We start from the raw sequence: 16,605 nt of genomic DNA, 5'->3' as shown, positions 1-16,605 counted from the left end.
TACATTCTGTTCACTTGCCCTCAAGCGCACAAGTTTTTTCACTGAATTGGCCAGTCATGTACATAGTGTGTGGGCAAACCTAGAAAATCCATCCTTCTGGCAATGGCGACAAACATCTGGCTCAATGAAACGATTGTAGAGGTTGGACGATGACTACATATAGTAGTTCACAGTTCATACTGACTAATATCAACTGTTGGTGCCCCAACGAATCTGTCTGTCCATACATGCTGCAAATTAGCGAAGTTGTATACAGAAAAAAGTCATGATACGTTTACTGCAAACTGTTTTCTCAATGTACAGTTACAACCTTCCTTCAGTTTAAGACTGCTTTGAGCGTGATGTGACATCATACAAATAGAGTGGAGCCAGAACAAAATGCTTTTTCTTGAATAAAAAATATACCAAAAGAAAAATGCTTTTTTTTTTTTTTCTTTAAACTGCCATTAATTATGTATAAGAGTGTTTCTCGACTATGGTAGTACTCACACCAAGGGGTAGATGTATGAATGTCCGATTTCTGCAAGTCGACGGAAATCGGCGACTTTGCAGTGAAAATTTAAAGGGGCGATGGCTTGTTAAGGCAAACTTGCATACATTCATACATTTACCCCCAAGTCTGTGTGTTAAGTTTGAAATCAATATTTGTCTCAAGACATCCAGTGAAAGAATGAGGTGTTTGTATTAGTTTAAATATCCTGTCTGGTTTTGTAAACTGTCTGTTTGGCAGCAAAGCTTTCATGTTTTTGTTAACCCTTTTTTTTTCTCAGAAAATTACATTCTAAATCAATTCAATATTTGGCATCAATACGTCAATTCTTCTAGGTAGACTTACAGTCAGGCCAAAAGTTTTGAGAATAAAACAAGTATTGTTTTTTGCAGAGTTTGCCGCTTCATTGTGTTTAGACCTTTTTGTCAGATGTTGCTATGTTATACTGAAGTAAATTACAAGCATTTCATAAGTGTCAAAGACTTTTATGGACAATTACATTAAGTTTATGCAAAAAAACAATATTTGCAATGTTGACCCTTTTTAAGGACCTCTGCAAATCGCCCTGGCATGCTGTCAATCAACTTCTGGGCCACATAATGACTGATGGCCGCCCATTTTTCTATAATCAATGCTTGGAATTCGTCAGAATTTGGTCCCTGAGCCACTTAGTTATCCCTTTTGTCTTATGGCAAGGTGCTCCATCATGCTGAAAAATGCATTGTTCGTCACCAAACTATTCTTGGATGGTTGGGAGAAGTTACTCTTGGAGGATGTTTTGAAACCATTTTTTTTATTCATGGCTGTGTTCTTAGGCAAAATTGTGGGCGACTCCATTCGCTGAGAAGCAACCCCACACATGAATGGTCTCAGGATACCTTACTGTTGGCATGACACAGGACTGATGGTGCTGCTCACCTTTCCTTCTCCAGATAAGCGTTTTTCCAGATGTCCCAAACAATCTGAAAGGGGTTTCATCATAGAAAATGACTTTATCCCAGTCCTCAGCAGTCCAATCCCTGTACCTTTTGCGGAATATCAGTCTGTTCCTGATGTCTTTCCTGGAGAAAAATGGCTTCTTTGCTGGCCCTCATGACACCAGGCCATCCTCCAAAAGTCTTTGCCTCACTGTGTGTGCAGATGCACTCTCACCTGCCTGCTTCCATTCCTGAGCAAGCTCTGCTCTGGTGGTGCCCTGATCACGCAGCTGAATCAACTTTAGGAGACTGTCCTGGCGTTTGCTTGGACGTTCATGGGCGCCCTGAAGCCTTCTTCACAATTATTGAACCTCTCTCCTTGAAGTTCTTGATGATCCGATAAATGGTTGATTTAGGTACAATCGTACCAGCTGCAATATCCTTGCCAGTTAAGCCCTTTTTGTACAAGGCAATGATGACTGCATGTGTTTTCTTGCAGATAGCCATTGTTAACCGAGGAAGATCAATAATTTCAAGCAACACTCTCCTTTTAAAGCTTCCAGTCTGTTGTTCTAAATCAGCATGACAAAGTGATCTCCAGCCTTGTCCTCATCAACACTCTCACCTGTCTTAATAAGAGAATCACTGACTTGATGTCAGCTGGTCCTTTTGTGGCAGGGCTGAAATGCATTGCAAATGTTGTTTTTGGGATAAAGTTCATTGTCATGGCAAATAGGGACTTTGAAATTAATTGCAATTTATTTAATCACTCTTCATGACCTTCTGAATTATATGCAAATTGGCATCATGAAAACTGAGGAAGCAGACTTTGTGGAAAATATTTGTGTCATTCTCCAAACTTTTAGTCATGACTGTACATATAGTTTTCGAAGGAATTCTGTAGGGAGCTTGTTCCAAACATCTTGGAGAACTAACCACAGATAATCTGTGGATGTAGGCTTGCTCAAGTTCTTCTGTCTCTTCATATAACCTCAGACAGACTCGATGTTGAGATCAGGGCTCCGTGTGGGCCATATCATCACTTCCAAGACTCCTTGTTGTTCTTTATGCTGAAGATAGTCCTTAATGACATTGGCTGTATGGTTGGGGTCCTTTTCCTGCTGCAGAATAAATTTGAAGCAGACACCTCCCTGATGGTATTGCATGATGGATATGATTGTTATGTACCTGCCTGTATTTCCCACTGTTGAGGACACCATTAATCTTTACCAAATCCCCAACTCCATTTCTTGAAATGCAACCCCAAACTTGCAGGGAACCTCTACCATGCTACACTGTTGCCTGCAGACATTCATTATTGTACCGCTCTCCAGTGAAGGGTTGCATGGTCACACCTTTGCGTCACCATAGCCCCATCCCGGTTTCCTGAGTTTACTTGAGGTTTTCTGCATTCTAACAGGGGGAGGGATTCCCCCCCCCCCCCCCTTACACTATCCCCGTTCTACGGCAGCCAATTCAGACCTACTGGATATTAGTGCAGATATTACCCCCATTGATATAGCCCCGTCCCTGACTAGTTGGGACGGGGCTTAATAGTGCAATCGCATCATTAAGCCCTGCCTCCACAGGTGTCCGGGAGGGTACATGCTTGTCCGAGAGCGTCCTGGAATTTCCAGGAGGCTCCCGGACAAGCAGGTATGATAGATATGTAGAGATAGATATAATATACTATAAAATCGCAATACCAAAACTGTCTCACTGCAGAATTGATTAGTGTTAAGGTCGCGGAGAAGGGCTAGTTTGCATTTTTACATAAACCCACCCAGTCAGTGATGCCAACAAGACTGTAGTAATAAGTAGTTGGCTAATCAAAGTTATTGCTGTATATTTGTAAATAAAAAGTGTCTGTCTAAAGGCCCACAGTAGGTATAAAAAGTTTCTTTCCCAGCCACAAGGCCAGGGTAAAGAAATAAAAAAAGTGGTATCCGAGTCAAGAAGCGCAGATACATGCACCTCACTCTGCAGTTGTGAAGATCCATTCTCACTCCACCAGTATGTTTTCAGGCACCTCTAGCCCAAACTACCGTGGGCACACACAGTGCCTCAGGCTCAGATGCTTTTGTCCTCAAGGTAGCCTTTCCACCCATCAGTTTTTTGACTTCTCAGGAATATGACACTTGATCTTCGCCAAAAGGCCGAGAAGCGATTTAAAGTTAGGCATAACCTGATTCTATGATATTCGTGCATGCAGAATTGTCAGAGCACTAACTTGTATCCTTTAGCCAGGTTTGATTGGTCAGGGGCAAGTGTCAAGGGGATCGGTTATCCCTGTGTCATCGGCAGTTTTTAGCCCATTTGTAAATTAGATAAACTCTTTTCAAATCTCTGAGTGAATAAACACTAAGTGATGCAGACATTAAACAGCTTTTAGCCTAGTGCATTTCTGGACACCAAGTATTTCTAGGTAGACACATGCAAATGAACAGGTTTCAGTTTATAATTAATATTCGTTAATCGCAGACCTGTAATCACGAGGCTCCTCTGTGATGTACAGATGAAGGGACCATATTATGCTCAGGGGCGCACGGAGGATTTTTCAAGGGGGGTTTCCTCCACCCCAGAAAAAAAAAATCCTCCGTTTCCGCTGCACTGTAGTATACAGCAGCCGCGGCGCTGTCTTTGAAGCGTCCGTGGCGGTGCTGTATACAATACACAGCACCACCGCGGACGCTTCTTAGACAGCGCCGCGGCTGCTGAATACTACAGTGCCAATATCTAGGGCACTTTTTAACGGAGGGGGGGGGGGTTCCAGAAACCCCCCCCCCTGCGTGCGCCACTGATGCTGTACATATGGATTGCTCTGCTCAGTATTAATACTTGCTGTGTGTGTATATGTGTATGTATGTGTGCTATTAAGGTGGGCCTAAATCAGGGGTGTTCAACCTTTTAGCTTCTCTGGGCCACATTGGAAGACGACGAGTTGGTTTGGGCCGCGCATAAGATACACTAACAATGACGATAGCAGATCATCCAAAAAACCATAGAAAACATAGTTAACATATATATATATATATATATATATATATATATATATATATATATATATATATATATATATATATATATATATATATATATATATATATATATATATATATATGAGAAAAAAGTGATATATATATATATATATATATATATATATATCTATACATACAGGGCTGCCATCAGGGGGGTACCGGGCCCGGGCGCACCAGGGGGCCCCGCGGCACACACTTACCAGGGGGCCCGCTGTCCTCCAGTCCTGGCGTCTCCGATGCTGTCTTCAGCCTGGCTGTCTCGGTGACAGCCATATCGGTAAGTATATTTTAAAGAACTGTTATTATCACCCTTTTTATGTTATTTTTCTGTTTATTTCAACTAATTATTAGAAAACATTTTGAATGCTACTGGCGTTGGTGGGGGCGGTTCATAGGGTGGGGTAATCGGGGGGGAGGTATTTCATGGGGAGAGGGGGGGTTCATCGGGGGGCCCTGTCTGCTTCATTTGTACTGGGCCCCACGTTTTCTGATGGTGGCCCTGTATGTATGTGTGTGTGTGTATGTATGTATGTATGTATGTATGTATGTATATGTATATATATATATATATATATGTATATATATGTATGTATATGTATATATATATATATATATATATATATATATATATGTATATATATGTGTATGTGTATGTATATGTGTATGTGTATGTGTATGTATATGTGTATGTGTATGTATATGTGTATGTGTATGTGTATGTATATGTATATATGTGTATGTATATGTATATATATATGTATGTATGTATATGTATATGTATATATATATGTATATGTATGTATATGTATATGTATATATATATATATATATATTAGGGATGTGCACCCGCCACTTTTGGTGTCTCGTGTTTTGTATTTGCTTGAGGTTTTGGGTTCGGATATGTTTCGCAAAACACCTGCCGAAAGGTTTTGGTTCGGATTTAAGGTTTTGGATTCGGATTTATTTTGAAAAAAACATAAAAAGTGCTAAAAACCAGTTTTGTGTTTTTTTTTCCCCCTTCTACGCTATTATTAACCTCAATAACAATCATATCCACTAATTTCCAGTCTATTCTGAACACCCCACAATATTGTTTTTAGGCCAAAAGGTTGCACAGAGGTAACTTGAGCACATAATGCCAAAAAAAAAAAAGGTACAAGATGGAATTGTTCTGGGCCCTCCCTCCCACCCCTCGCGAGATTCGACGCGAGACTTGGACAACAGAGCCTCGTTTTCAATGTTTTGCCCACCGGAAATATCCGAACAGTGCTCGGATCCCGTTCGGATCCGCACTGTTCGGGTGGGCTCGGATTAGCGGAATCCGAGCCCGCTTATCTCTAATATATATATATATATATATATATATATATATATATATATATATATATATATATAATCACTTTTTTTTCATTCCAAATCCCCCTATACTTACCTTTCAATCGCCCTGTTCAAAAAATCCTCACTAGTTATTATACTATAATCACTTTTTGTATTGTTTCGATGCAATATCAATAAAGTGCATTTAAGCCAGGCATTGTATATCAGGGTGCCCTGACCAGGCCTGCGGTGCCTGACATATACATCACTGTGACCCTAAATTGTGACCTGTTTTGCTAATTACACCACTATGTTAGCTAAGGGATAACTTATAATGGGCCAAAGAAAATAATATATAATGCCCCATTAGTATTACAAGTAGAAGTATGTAGCAGGGAGATAAGGTCCATGATGCTCCAGGACCAGGTGACTTTTATTCACTGGTCAGCGTCCCTTGAAATAATAAAAAAAATCCCCCTTAAGTTACCTTTTAATCGGCTTGTTCTCCTGTCCTCTTCTCTTCTTTTCTCCAATTCTGTGCTGCTGATTGTTCTTCTCGCGCGGGTGACTCCTCTGTGCTGCGCTCCGCAATGGATGTTGGGCGTGATGACATCACGCCCGACATTCACTGCGAGCACCGCACGGAGGAGGAGACCAGGGAGGGAGCCGGAGTACCAGCTGACGTGACTGCAAGGTAAGTATTTTCTTTTCTTTTCTTTTTTTTTTTGCAGGATTTTTTTTTTTCCATTAACAGTGCTGCCCCCTTGCCACAACCAAAACTCCTTCTGGGCCACATTTAAAGGCGTGTTGGGCAACCCTGGCCTAAATGGTCTTTTGCTCTGACAAAAATCAGGTGGAATTTTTATCAGGCTTTTATTATGCAAATAATGCAATGTTTTGATGATTGTGCCCTTTTAATACAAATTCAGTCAGCAGTTAAATGCAATTTAAATGTTGGGAAAGCCTGCAAAGCTTTAGTTCTAGTTGCTTGCTACCTGCCTCTATCTGTCCAAAACAAACATAGGTATAGAAGCAATTTGCTTAATGTGTCATGGCACGAAGTCACTAAATAGCATTAGAATTAAAAGTGTCAAATTTATGAGTGCAAGAATGTGCCTTCTGCGCGCAGTGTTTACTGTGATGAGCATCTAATTGCAGTTTCACATCCCAGCACCTATATGTTCTCTCCAGCAGCCTACTGCAAATCACTGCTCGCAAGTAGTCTGTTTCAGAGGATAGTTTATATGCAAAGTAGTGTTGTCTTGTTCATACCTCAGCTCACATTAATATAATGACAGCACTGTGTATGGAACAAAACCTAGAGCAGCAAAGTGTTATAGGAAAATTGGGAACCAGATGCTTGACGCTTAACACAGGGTATGGGATAAAAGATAGTTTTGATTACCAGTTGATGTAGGGAATTGTTCGTTGAAGAGGCAGCTGCGCTCTTCTGGAATAGTCTAAATATTGATCACCTTTTCTCTGTATTGTTTGCATACCGTGTAATTTCTCTGTGCCCACACCACCAAATCTGTGCATTTAATAAAAACAATAAGGGGCATATTCAATTGTCGGCGGCATTGCCGAAAATCCCGCAATCCGCGCACGATTACCGTTATTACGGTAATCGTGCACGGAAAAAGTTAATACGGTAATTTACTCGCTGGATTTCCGTTCGCAGCTCCCTGAGCCGCGAGCTAAAATCCAGCTACAAATTACTGTATTATCTGTATTAGTTTTTCCGCTGCGGGATTTTCCCGACAATTGAATATGCCTCTAAGTGTATTAAACGTGTATGCTTCACACGTGTTACTCCATACAATGATTGTGCCATAATACACACACATAAATAATCTCTGAAAGGTTAACTTCATACAAAATGAAATTAATTTTAGTTAAGTAAAATTATTACAATAAGTACCACAACTCAAATAATGCCTTAAAATCAAAATTGTCATTGAGAGACTCAGTACAATGCTGTTATTACTGTTTGGGAGATATGTGAATATCTTAAAATGTTGAACAATGTTTGTAACCATGGCAACAAAATATGTAACAAACTTGAGCAGCATTCCGCATTCCACATTTACCTGCTCTGCATGAGAGTAGTGAGTTCAATGTAAGTAGTTGTCAACACATCCAGAAATTCACCTCATCTGATGAGTGCTACATGTTTTTTTCTTTTTATCGGCATATGGTCATGCTCACTGACTTTCCTTGTCAGAGCATTGTCACCTCTTAGTGTTTGGCCTTCTATGATTTACAGGGTTATGTAATTGTAGCTGGTCCCTTATGATGATGTAATAATATGTGCACAATTAGTAAAAATATATATATATATATATATATATATATATATATATATATATATATATATATATATATATATATATATATATATTGGATTGTGTTGCTGCTGTAATACCAATAGAAATAGTTATTTGTTGTATTTTTAGGAAGATTAGAGTGCTGATTCATATTTTTTTACATGTAATGTTGAATTGCTTTAATTGTCCTGGAGCAACACTATTGACTTACCAATCAACCACAACATTAAAAACTCCTCCTTAATAATGTGTAGGTTCCCCTCATGCCGCCAAGGTGTGGGCTCCTCAAGACCTCTGAGATTTGCTGTGGTGTCTGATACCAAGACGTTGGTAGCAGATCTTTTAAGTCCTGTAAGTTGCAAGGTGGAGCCTCCATGGCTCTAACTTTTTTTTTTCAGCAAATCCCACAAATGCTCAATTGGATTGAGGTCTGTGAAATTTGGAGAACAAGTCAACACCTTGACTCTCTGCCATGTTCCTGGAACCATTTTTGCAGTGTGGAAGGGCACATTATACTGCTGAAAGCGGACACTGCCATCAGAAAAAACCATTGCTATGAAGGCATGTGCTTGGTCTGCAACAATGTTTAGGTAGGTGTACATGTCAGTGTAACATCCACATGCCAGGACCCAAGATTTCCCAGCACAGCATTGCCCAGAGCATCACACTTACTCCACCAACTTGCCTTCTTCCCCTAGTGCATACTGGTGCCATCTCTTCCCTAGGTCAACGACGCACGCACACCCTGTTGTCCACATGATTTAAAGAAAATGTGATTCATTAGACTGGGCCACCTTCTTCCATTGCTCCATTGTGCTGTTTTGGTGCTCACGTGCCTATGGTAGGTGCTTTCGGCAGTGTACATGGATAAGCATGGGTATTCGGACCAGTCTGCGGCTACACAGACTGGTCCAAATGCCCACTCTTTGTGGGCACAACAAAAAGTACCAGAAGTTCACACATGATAAAAAGTGGCAGAAGGTCATTGGCGCTTATATGAAGTCACTTCTGGGTCGTGCTGTATGAAGCTGCGGGTAATGCTGCAAAAGCTTTGCTACAGGACCTTTTAGTTTTCAACATAATTATTACAATATGGAACCTAAGCCCACCCCCAAAAGGTGTGATAAACTTTTATGTGAGGATTATGATCGGGCTTTGTTTGGATTGTATCCCTCAACCCAAAGAAGACATTGCTGAATCCCTGAAAAAATGATTTACTTTTCTGGCTGATGACAACTATGCAAGATAAGTGTGCCACAAAAGCGGATTTATGGAATATACAGATGCATAAGAAACCTACATCACGTAAGTATTTACATAGATGATGAACAACCTGATCCCTCGGGTGCAGGTGGGTCTCTGCGTTTTCTTATTGAGCTTGATTGGTCATCTAGCAGAGATGTTTAACCCCGGTGTGGTGAGTGTTCTATGTAAACATGTTATCAAAACCATGGGAATAGAAGATACCCCAGTCCTGGCCTATCTCCAGTATTCCCTTATTTCATGGTCTTAAAAGTAAAGCCATAGGGCGCAAGTTATTAAGGAGAACAAAGCAGAAAAAAAAAGTAACTTGCACCTTTGCAATACCATGTTGCATTGGAGGGGAGGTAAATTTAAAATGTGGGGACAGATTTATAGTTGGGGTAGAGCATGTCCTATATCAACTTTTAAATTTCAGTGTAAAAATAAATCTGTCAAGTATTTGTGTTCTACATTAAAAAGCAGCCAGTATTTTTCTTACATGCAAAATAATAGTCATTTGCATTCTTTGCATTGTAACATGGTTTGTCCAGGATCAAATGTACTACTTTTTTTGCCCTGACTCTCCTTAATGACTCAGGCCCGTAGTATTTATAGTACAGTTACTAAAGATATAATTAATAAAGAATTTGAACAGATGAGCGGGCATCAGTTTAATCCTAAAATAATTGATAGAAGCGTCTTCAACCTGAAAGGAGTACATACTAAGTGCTATAGAGTGGCAAAGTTAATACAGTTTTAGTCCGTTGTGTGCAACAATCACTAATCCATTAGAAGCATCCAATGGATAGAAAAAGGAAAGTCACTTTAAGAAACTTTAGTTTCTGTTAAAGAATACTTAAGACTAGAGTAGCTATGGCTTTAGCATCCAGGGCACTTAGTAGGACAGAGACCCTTCATAAGGAAAATCGGTAGACAGTAATCACTTAAAAGCATTGAAACTAGGCAAAAGGGAATTCATTTTCTTTGTGAAGCCTCATTGGATACAATCACTTTCTCATCTAGAAGCATGTCTTTAGCACTAGTCACCAGGAGAGCCTTATTGCTGCATCCATGGATGGCAGACCCACAGTGAAAGAAACATTTAACCACACTTTCATTTTTTTGGGAGCTTTTTTTTTGTGTGGAGACAACTGAATTCAATGGTTCAGAAAGTTAATGCAGGTAAATCATATAATTTGCCGCACTTCAGAGAAGCACAAACCAGTTGGCAAGGAAAGCAGCATTTTAGTCAGTTTGGCACCAGATTTAAGCCGCAATTTCATTCTTCAGGAAGAAAGAAGGCAAGTCTTCATGAATCCATTGGGTGCACAATTTCAAAGTATACAGAGACTTGGATGCTTACCACTCAAGATCACTGTAGTCTTGACATCAACAAAGGGTACGCAGATCGAGTACTCCTCTGTACACCGAAGGAATACATTTGTGAAATCCAGAGTCCCAAGGAACTGAATGCATTATGGATCAATATACACATATTGATGAAGAAAAAAGGAATGTCTCCTTTCCTTGCGAGGCAGAAATACACTTGTTTCTATTCCAAGCTTTTCCTGGTAAATAAAGCATCAAGAGGTTTCCAAACCATTCTAGATCTGAGGTAGCTCAGTCAATTCACTTACATACGTCATGTGTTCTGTATAATCCATTCTCCAATCTCTCAATAGATCTAAAAGATTCCTATCTCCACATTGCTATTATTCCTCAACATCATCAGTTTCTCAAATTCTTTGTATTGTGTCAGCACTTCCAGTTCATGTGTCTGGATCGTCCACTTCTCCAAAGACTTTCACCAGTGTGCTGTAGTCCTTATGACGGTAAATAAGGAATCACTATATGGCCTTACTTGGACGACATACTGGTAACAGGAAAGTTGGAACACATAGCCAGGCACAGAACAATCCAAGTGATGACATTCGTGAAAGGACATGGTTGGCTCATCGATACAGCGAAAAGTCATCTGATGCCTGCTAAACAGCTACAATTCCTAGTAGTGCAGATGGGCACAGCAGATGATTTTCTTGTTTTTTGTTATGCGAAAGACTTGTAAAAATGTAACATATAGCATACCAGTATCCTCAAAAGGTGCCAATAAGAAATTGTCTGTCTACTGTATTCATCCACCATATATGTTCCTTGGCAAGGTGGCATATGCATGACCTTCAACAGGTCATAGTAAATAGGATCACAGTCCAACTTCTCTAGATCAGTACATCAGGCTTACACATACTGCAAGGAAATATCTTGAATGGTGACAGAATCCAAGACTTAAAGATCAGGGAGTGTCTCTCTCAGACTTGGAATGAATTGTGCTCAACACAGACTCCAGCTTCCAAAGGCTGAGGCTTAAAAAGTGACACACACAGCCACACTCCACAGCAAAAAAAAAACGACTACATGCAAACATTCTATAAATTAGGGCAGTATGGTATGTGTTTCATTTGCTCTCACTACCCTAAATCTTCAGGAATCTGCACTTGTTGTTTTCCTGGAAAAAAAAAGACATCTGATGAACTTAATTGTCTGTCATTTTTTTCCCGGCAGTAAAAAAAAAAAAAATATATACATTGTATCAAGCCTTTTGTAGCACTTTGGGATCTTAATATGGTACCTTATGCTCTGATCTAAAACTTTTTCTCCTTCCTATAGGACCCAGTAATGGATAATGCTGATTTTTGGTGTAGTAATTCACACAGGCATGATCAAGTTTTTTTTGTTTTTTTCTAGTACCTACTTTCTAGCTTCTATACCAAACACGTTAATAAGATGAATAATATTTGGGGCAGTGTGGTGAAAGAGGTCTGTTTTACATTTAGTACATTTTAGGCATGGTATTCCCTATACATAGATAGATAATGTATTACACTGAACTGCCACAACATTAAAACCACTGACAAGTGACTAACATTCTCATTACAATGGCACCTGTCAAGTGATGGCATATATTAGGCAGCAAGTGAACAGTCAGTTGTGTTGAAAGCAGGACAAATGGGCAATAGTAGGATCTGAGCGACTTTGACAAGGGCCAAATTGTGATGGCTAGACAACTGGTTCAAAGTATCTTCAAAACGGAAAGTCTTGTGGGGTGTTCCTACTATGGTGTCGATAGTACCTACTAAAAGTGGTCCAAGGAAGGATGGCAGGGTTATTGGTGCCCAAGACACATTGATGCGCGTGGATAAAGTGCCTATTTCAGGCAATTCCGGCAGGGGTCAACATGGGCACGCTAATCTGTTTGCAGCTACGCACAAATTTGCGATGCATTATGTGTGTGTATATGTGTGTTTTATATGTGTGTATGTATATAGTATGCAGATGCCATTTTGTTTGACATTTACTGATTGTTATATGCAGACATTCCCTATATGCAATATAGTCTCCATAATTTTCAGATACACCACAAGTGTGAAAGTCTTCATAACACCATTTTTTTAAACTTAGATTTATGGTGATTGTATACAAAATAACTTGAAGGTTATCCGGTAAATTCCTTTTGTATTTGCTATCTTTTTTTTTTTTAGAGTGAGTAGAGGTGAACCCCAAACCCATGGAATCACTGATACTAAAGTATAATAAATAGTTATGAAAAATAACTTGACCGTCTATTCATTTTTCTTTCTTTATTGATAGCAAGATTCCTGTTGTGGTCTCATGGGTGTTTGTTCTGAACATTGCAAAACAAAATAATACATCTTGTTTAGTTTCATGTCTGGTCCCATCAGTTTGCCAGGTGCAGAACCTCAGACACGGTTTCTTTTTGACAGACTTAATAGATTACATCTTCATAATAAACAAATTCTTTTTTTTATGGGTTCTTATTTTATTATTGCCTGTTTGGGCTATGAGGCAACATGACAATTCCAGAACGACGATGTGTGCCATTTTGCATTGCAAACTAGGCTGATTTACTGTTAGAGCTTTGTACAGCGCTGCAAAATTAGTGACACTATATAAATAGCTGATGGTAATGATCTGTACACAGTACATAAATATGTTGATAGATCATGAAATGTATCTTTTGTCCGTCTGTTCAGAAATGTTCCAGTCATTTGGACTTGGTCAGATCAAAGTACTGCCTGTTATCACATTTTGGGGGGAGATTCAATTCCCATGTTCTTTAGAACACCGTTACTATGGTAATTGCTGTGCATTATTACCAGTATTACGGAAATTTCGATGCTGATTTTTGCTCGTAGCTCCCTGAGCAGAAATCGGTGTTAAAATTACTATAGTAACGGTAATAATGTGCGCCCCACGTTCTAAAGAACAAAATTAATTGAATCTACCCCTTGGATTTCTTTCTCTTATTAATGTCTGCTTTTGTTTCTTTTCCCTTAAGCTACTGTTCATTTTCTACTTAATTGGCTATTAAATAATTCAGAAAAGTAAGGGAGATATTGGCACAAGTGCCTTATACCCCATTCATACTGCACCAAAAACCCGGGTTTTTGCAGAGGCACGCTGAAAAACCCGGGTCTTGGTGCAGTATGAATAGTCCAACCATAAAATCCCAGGTCTAAAATCCCGGGACTTAGACCCGGGATTTTGCGAGGGGTAATTCCTGGGTTGGACCCCGCTCGCCTGCAGTATGAATGGTGCAACCCGTGTAATTCCCGGGTCTCACCATTCATACTGTAAAAAAAAAAAAAATGGCAAAGTGTAAAAAACTGTTTTAATTAAAAAAAAAAAATACATAACAAATGTTTACTTAACTTATTTTCAGCCAGCGGTGTCTCCGGTGCGTTGCCGGCTGTCAGGGGGACCTCTGGGTACTAAAATTACGTCATTTCTAATGGACTAGAAATGACGTCATTTTAGTACCCAGAGGTCCCCCTGACAGCCGGCAACGCACCGGAGAGAAATGACGTAATTTTAGTACCCAGAGGTCCCCCTGACAGCCGGCAACGCACCGGAGAGAAATGACGTAATTTTAGTACCCAGAGGTCCCCCTGACAGCCGGCAACGCACCGGAGACACCGCTGGCTGAAAATAAGTTAAGTAAACATTTGTTATGTATTTTTTTTTAATTAAAACATTTTTTTACACTTTTTTTTTCTAAAACCCGGGTCGGGCAGGTGCAGTATGAACCCGCCCGACCCGACAATATCCCGGGTTAACAACCCGGGATATTGCCGGGGCGGCAGTATGAAAGTGGTATTCATTGTAAGGCGTATGTATCGGACAATTTTATGCTATCCATCTGGACAGGTTATGCGCAAGCTTAAGGTAGTTTGTTGTACCTACTGTCATATGTTCCTCATACTCCTGGCCATACCCTTAATGATGGTATGCCAGAGGGGCTCTAAGGAGATAAAGGGATTTTGGAGAAGGCAGACAAACAATATCCGCTCCTACTGAATGTTAACCACTTTGTGTAAACTAGGCAACTTTTCCTATATTTGTATGAATGTCAATTTTAGATGACTGCATAAAAATGTTTAATTTATACAGCCATCTAATATTTACATTGGAAGGTATACAGGGGAAACTGAATGTTCAGTGCTTTTGACGTTTTTATAATGAAGACTGCACTCCCTTCCAACCCATACTCATCTACTCTGTAGCCCATCCAAGATTAAAGTTGTCCTTGCGCTTTGGTCTAAAGCATGTTTTTTTCACTACACATTATTATGTTGAGTACTATAGTTCTGCAAGAATGCTCTAATTTGATTAAATTAACTAAAGTTGATTTTTTTTTATCTTGATTTCTAGAAGGGTTTACTACAACATAGGTGCACAATTTGTTATGTACCCAAACTATTACAACATATTTATTTTGTATGTTTCTAGCCGCAGTCATAAGGACACCCGATATACTTACTGTGTGTATGACCAATATAAAATGAAATTCCTGTAGGCTCAAATAGAATAGTGCTCCATAGTGATCAGTGTGTCATTAACCCATATAATTGTTTAGGTTGTCCATGTAATAACTGTTGCAAAGCATTCCATGATATGGGACTCCCTCTTTAAGTCTAGTGAAAAGCAGAAATGAACAAGTGTCTGATATAAATAAAGGTGTGGTTTTCTGCTTTCTGGTCTTTCATAGGCTTATGCTGTTTATTACTGTGATTACTGCAGGATTGCATATTGTTGGGGTGTAAATTAATATTGGTGATTTTGGTTAGTCTGTAGTCAATTTGGAGAAAGTTGCCTAAATATCAAGATCTTGGACTGGTTCCAATCCACCATTTTTCTCAATGTGACTCTGCACAATAAACCCTTGTGAAACATGTTTGAAGTGTGTGGTCTTCTAAATATCACAAAGTGTCCTTTCCTGTTAAGCAAGTTTCTGTTGTTGCTATATGGACTGTGATTTTATGTTTTTATTATTTACAGATATTTCGAAAAAAAGCTATAGAACTGGGAGAGAAACTTTTGCCTGCTTTCAATACTCCAACTGGAATCCCTTGGGCGCTGTTAAATGTTAAGAGGTAAATTTGTTGTGGGCATTTTATTTTCATTTTGCTTTTTTATGGTACCTCATTTTCCATGTACATGACTAGGTTCCTTTGATCACTCTGTCATGCTATACACAGAGAGTTCAGAGGAGAGTTGTTCATTGATTTAAGCTCTGAGGCAGAGCTGTCACAGTGCCAGAAAATGTACCAAAGGCCTTCGGGCTACCCGCCAGTGGTAATTTCTTTTGTGTTGTCCAAGATGTTGAGTGACTTTTTGCACACTAAAACAAAGTCTGAAGCAACACTTATAATAAAGATGATATAAATCATGAGTAGTTGAGACATTTCCCTAGGTATTTATAAGCTGTATGCATGTGTACTATCTTCTACATGCAGATCTTGTTTGATATTAATCTGTTCCGATTAAATAATGCAAGCTGTTTTGTTGGTTAGTCTGTAGACATTATTTGTAGCCATGTGAAATAATGATACCTACAAGTATTAACATTGCTCTTGAAGATATTGCTGAACTGTAAAGTAGACATTAAAAAGCACATGTAAAATGTACTCTATATTTACCCCATTCACTGCCATTGCTTTGCCTGACTCATGCATTCAGTTTATTATGATGAATATACTAACTGTAATAAGAGCTGCAATGATTTTTTTCATTGCATTTATTTGATGTGATTTAGTTTCGTATCTATGGATCCGGTACTGTAAGTTCTTATGAGCACCAGATGAAATCAAAATACGTTTCATCCTCTTTGTTGCTGCTAGAATTTTGTATGTAGATTATAGCCAGGTCAGTTTTAAAAATATTTTGCTATAAATCAGTTTAGAAATACTCTGTTCCTC

The 16,605-nt window shown here is 39.3% G+C and overlaps 1 protein-coding gene across 1 annotated transcript in view; it reads left to right on the top strand.

Annotated features, from left to right (window-relative positions):
• The window catches only part of MAN1A1 (mannosidase alpha class 1A member 1), a 191,747-nt gene that overhangs the window by 113,952 nt on the left and 61,190 nt on the right, over window positions 1–16,605 (top strand). The window contains exon 5 of the mRNA XM_075202996.1: window positions 15,686–15,780. Coding sequence (XP_075059097.1) covers window positions 15,686–15,780 — 95 coding nt within the window. The remainder of the gene's footprint in view (window positions 1–15,685; window positions 15,781–16,605) is intronic.

The sequence above is a fragment of the Mixophyes fleayi genome, chromosome 3, assembly GCF_038048845.1.
Source record: "Mixophyes fleayi isolate aMixFle1 chromosome 3, aMixFle1.hap1, whole genome shotgun sequence".
NCBI classification, from domain to species: Eukaryota; Metazoa; Chordata; class Amphibia; order Anura; family Limnodynastidae; genus Mixophyes; species Mixophyes fleayi.
This window is presented reverse-complemented; position numbering and strand designations above follow the sequence as displayed.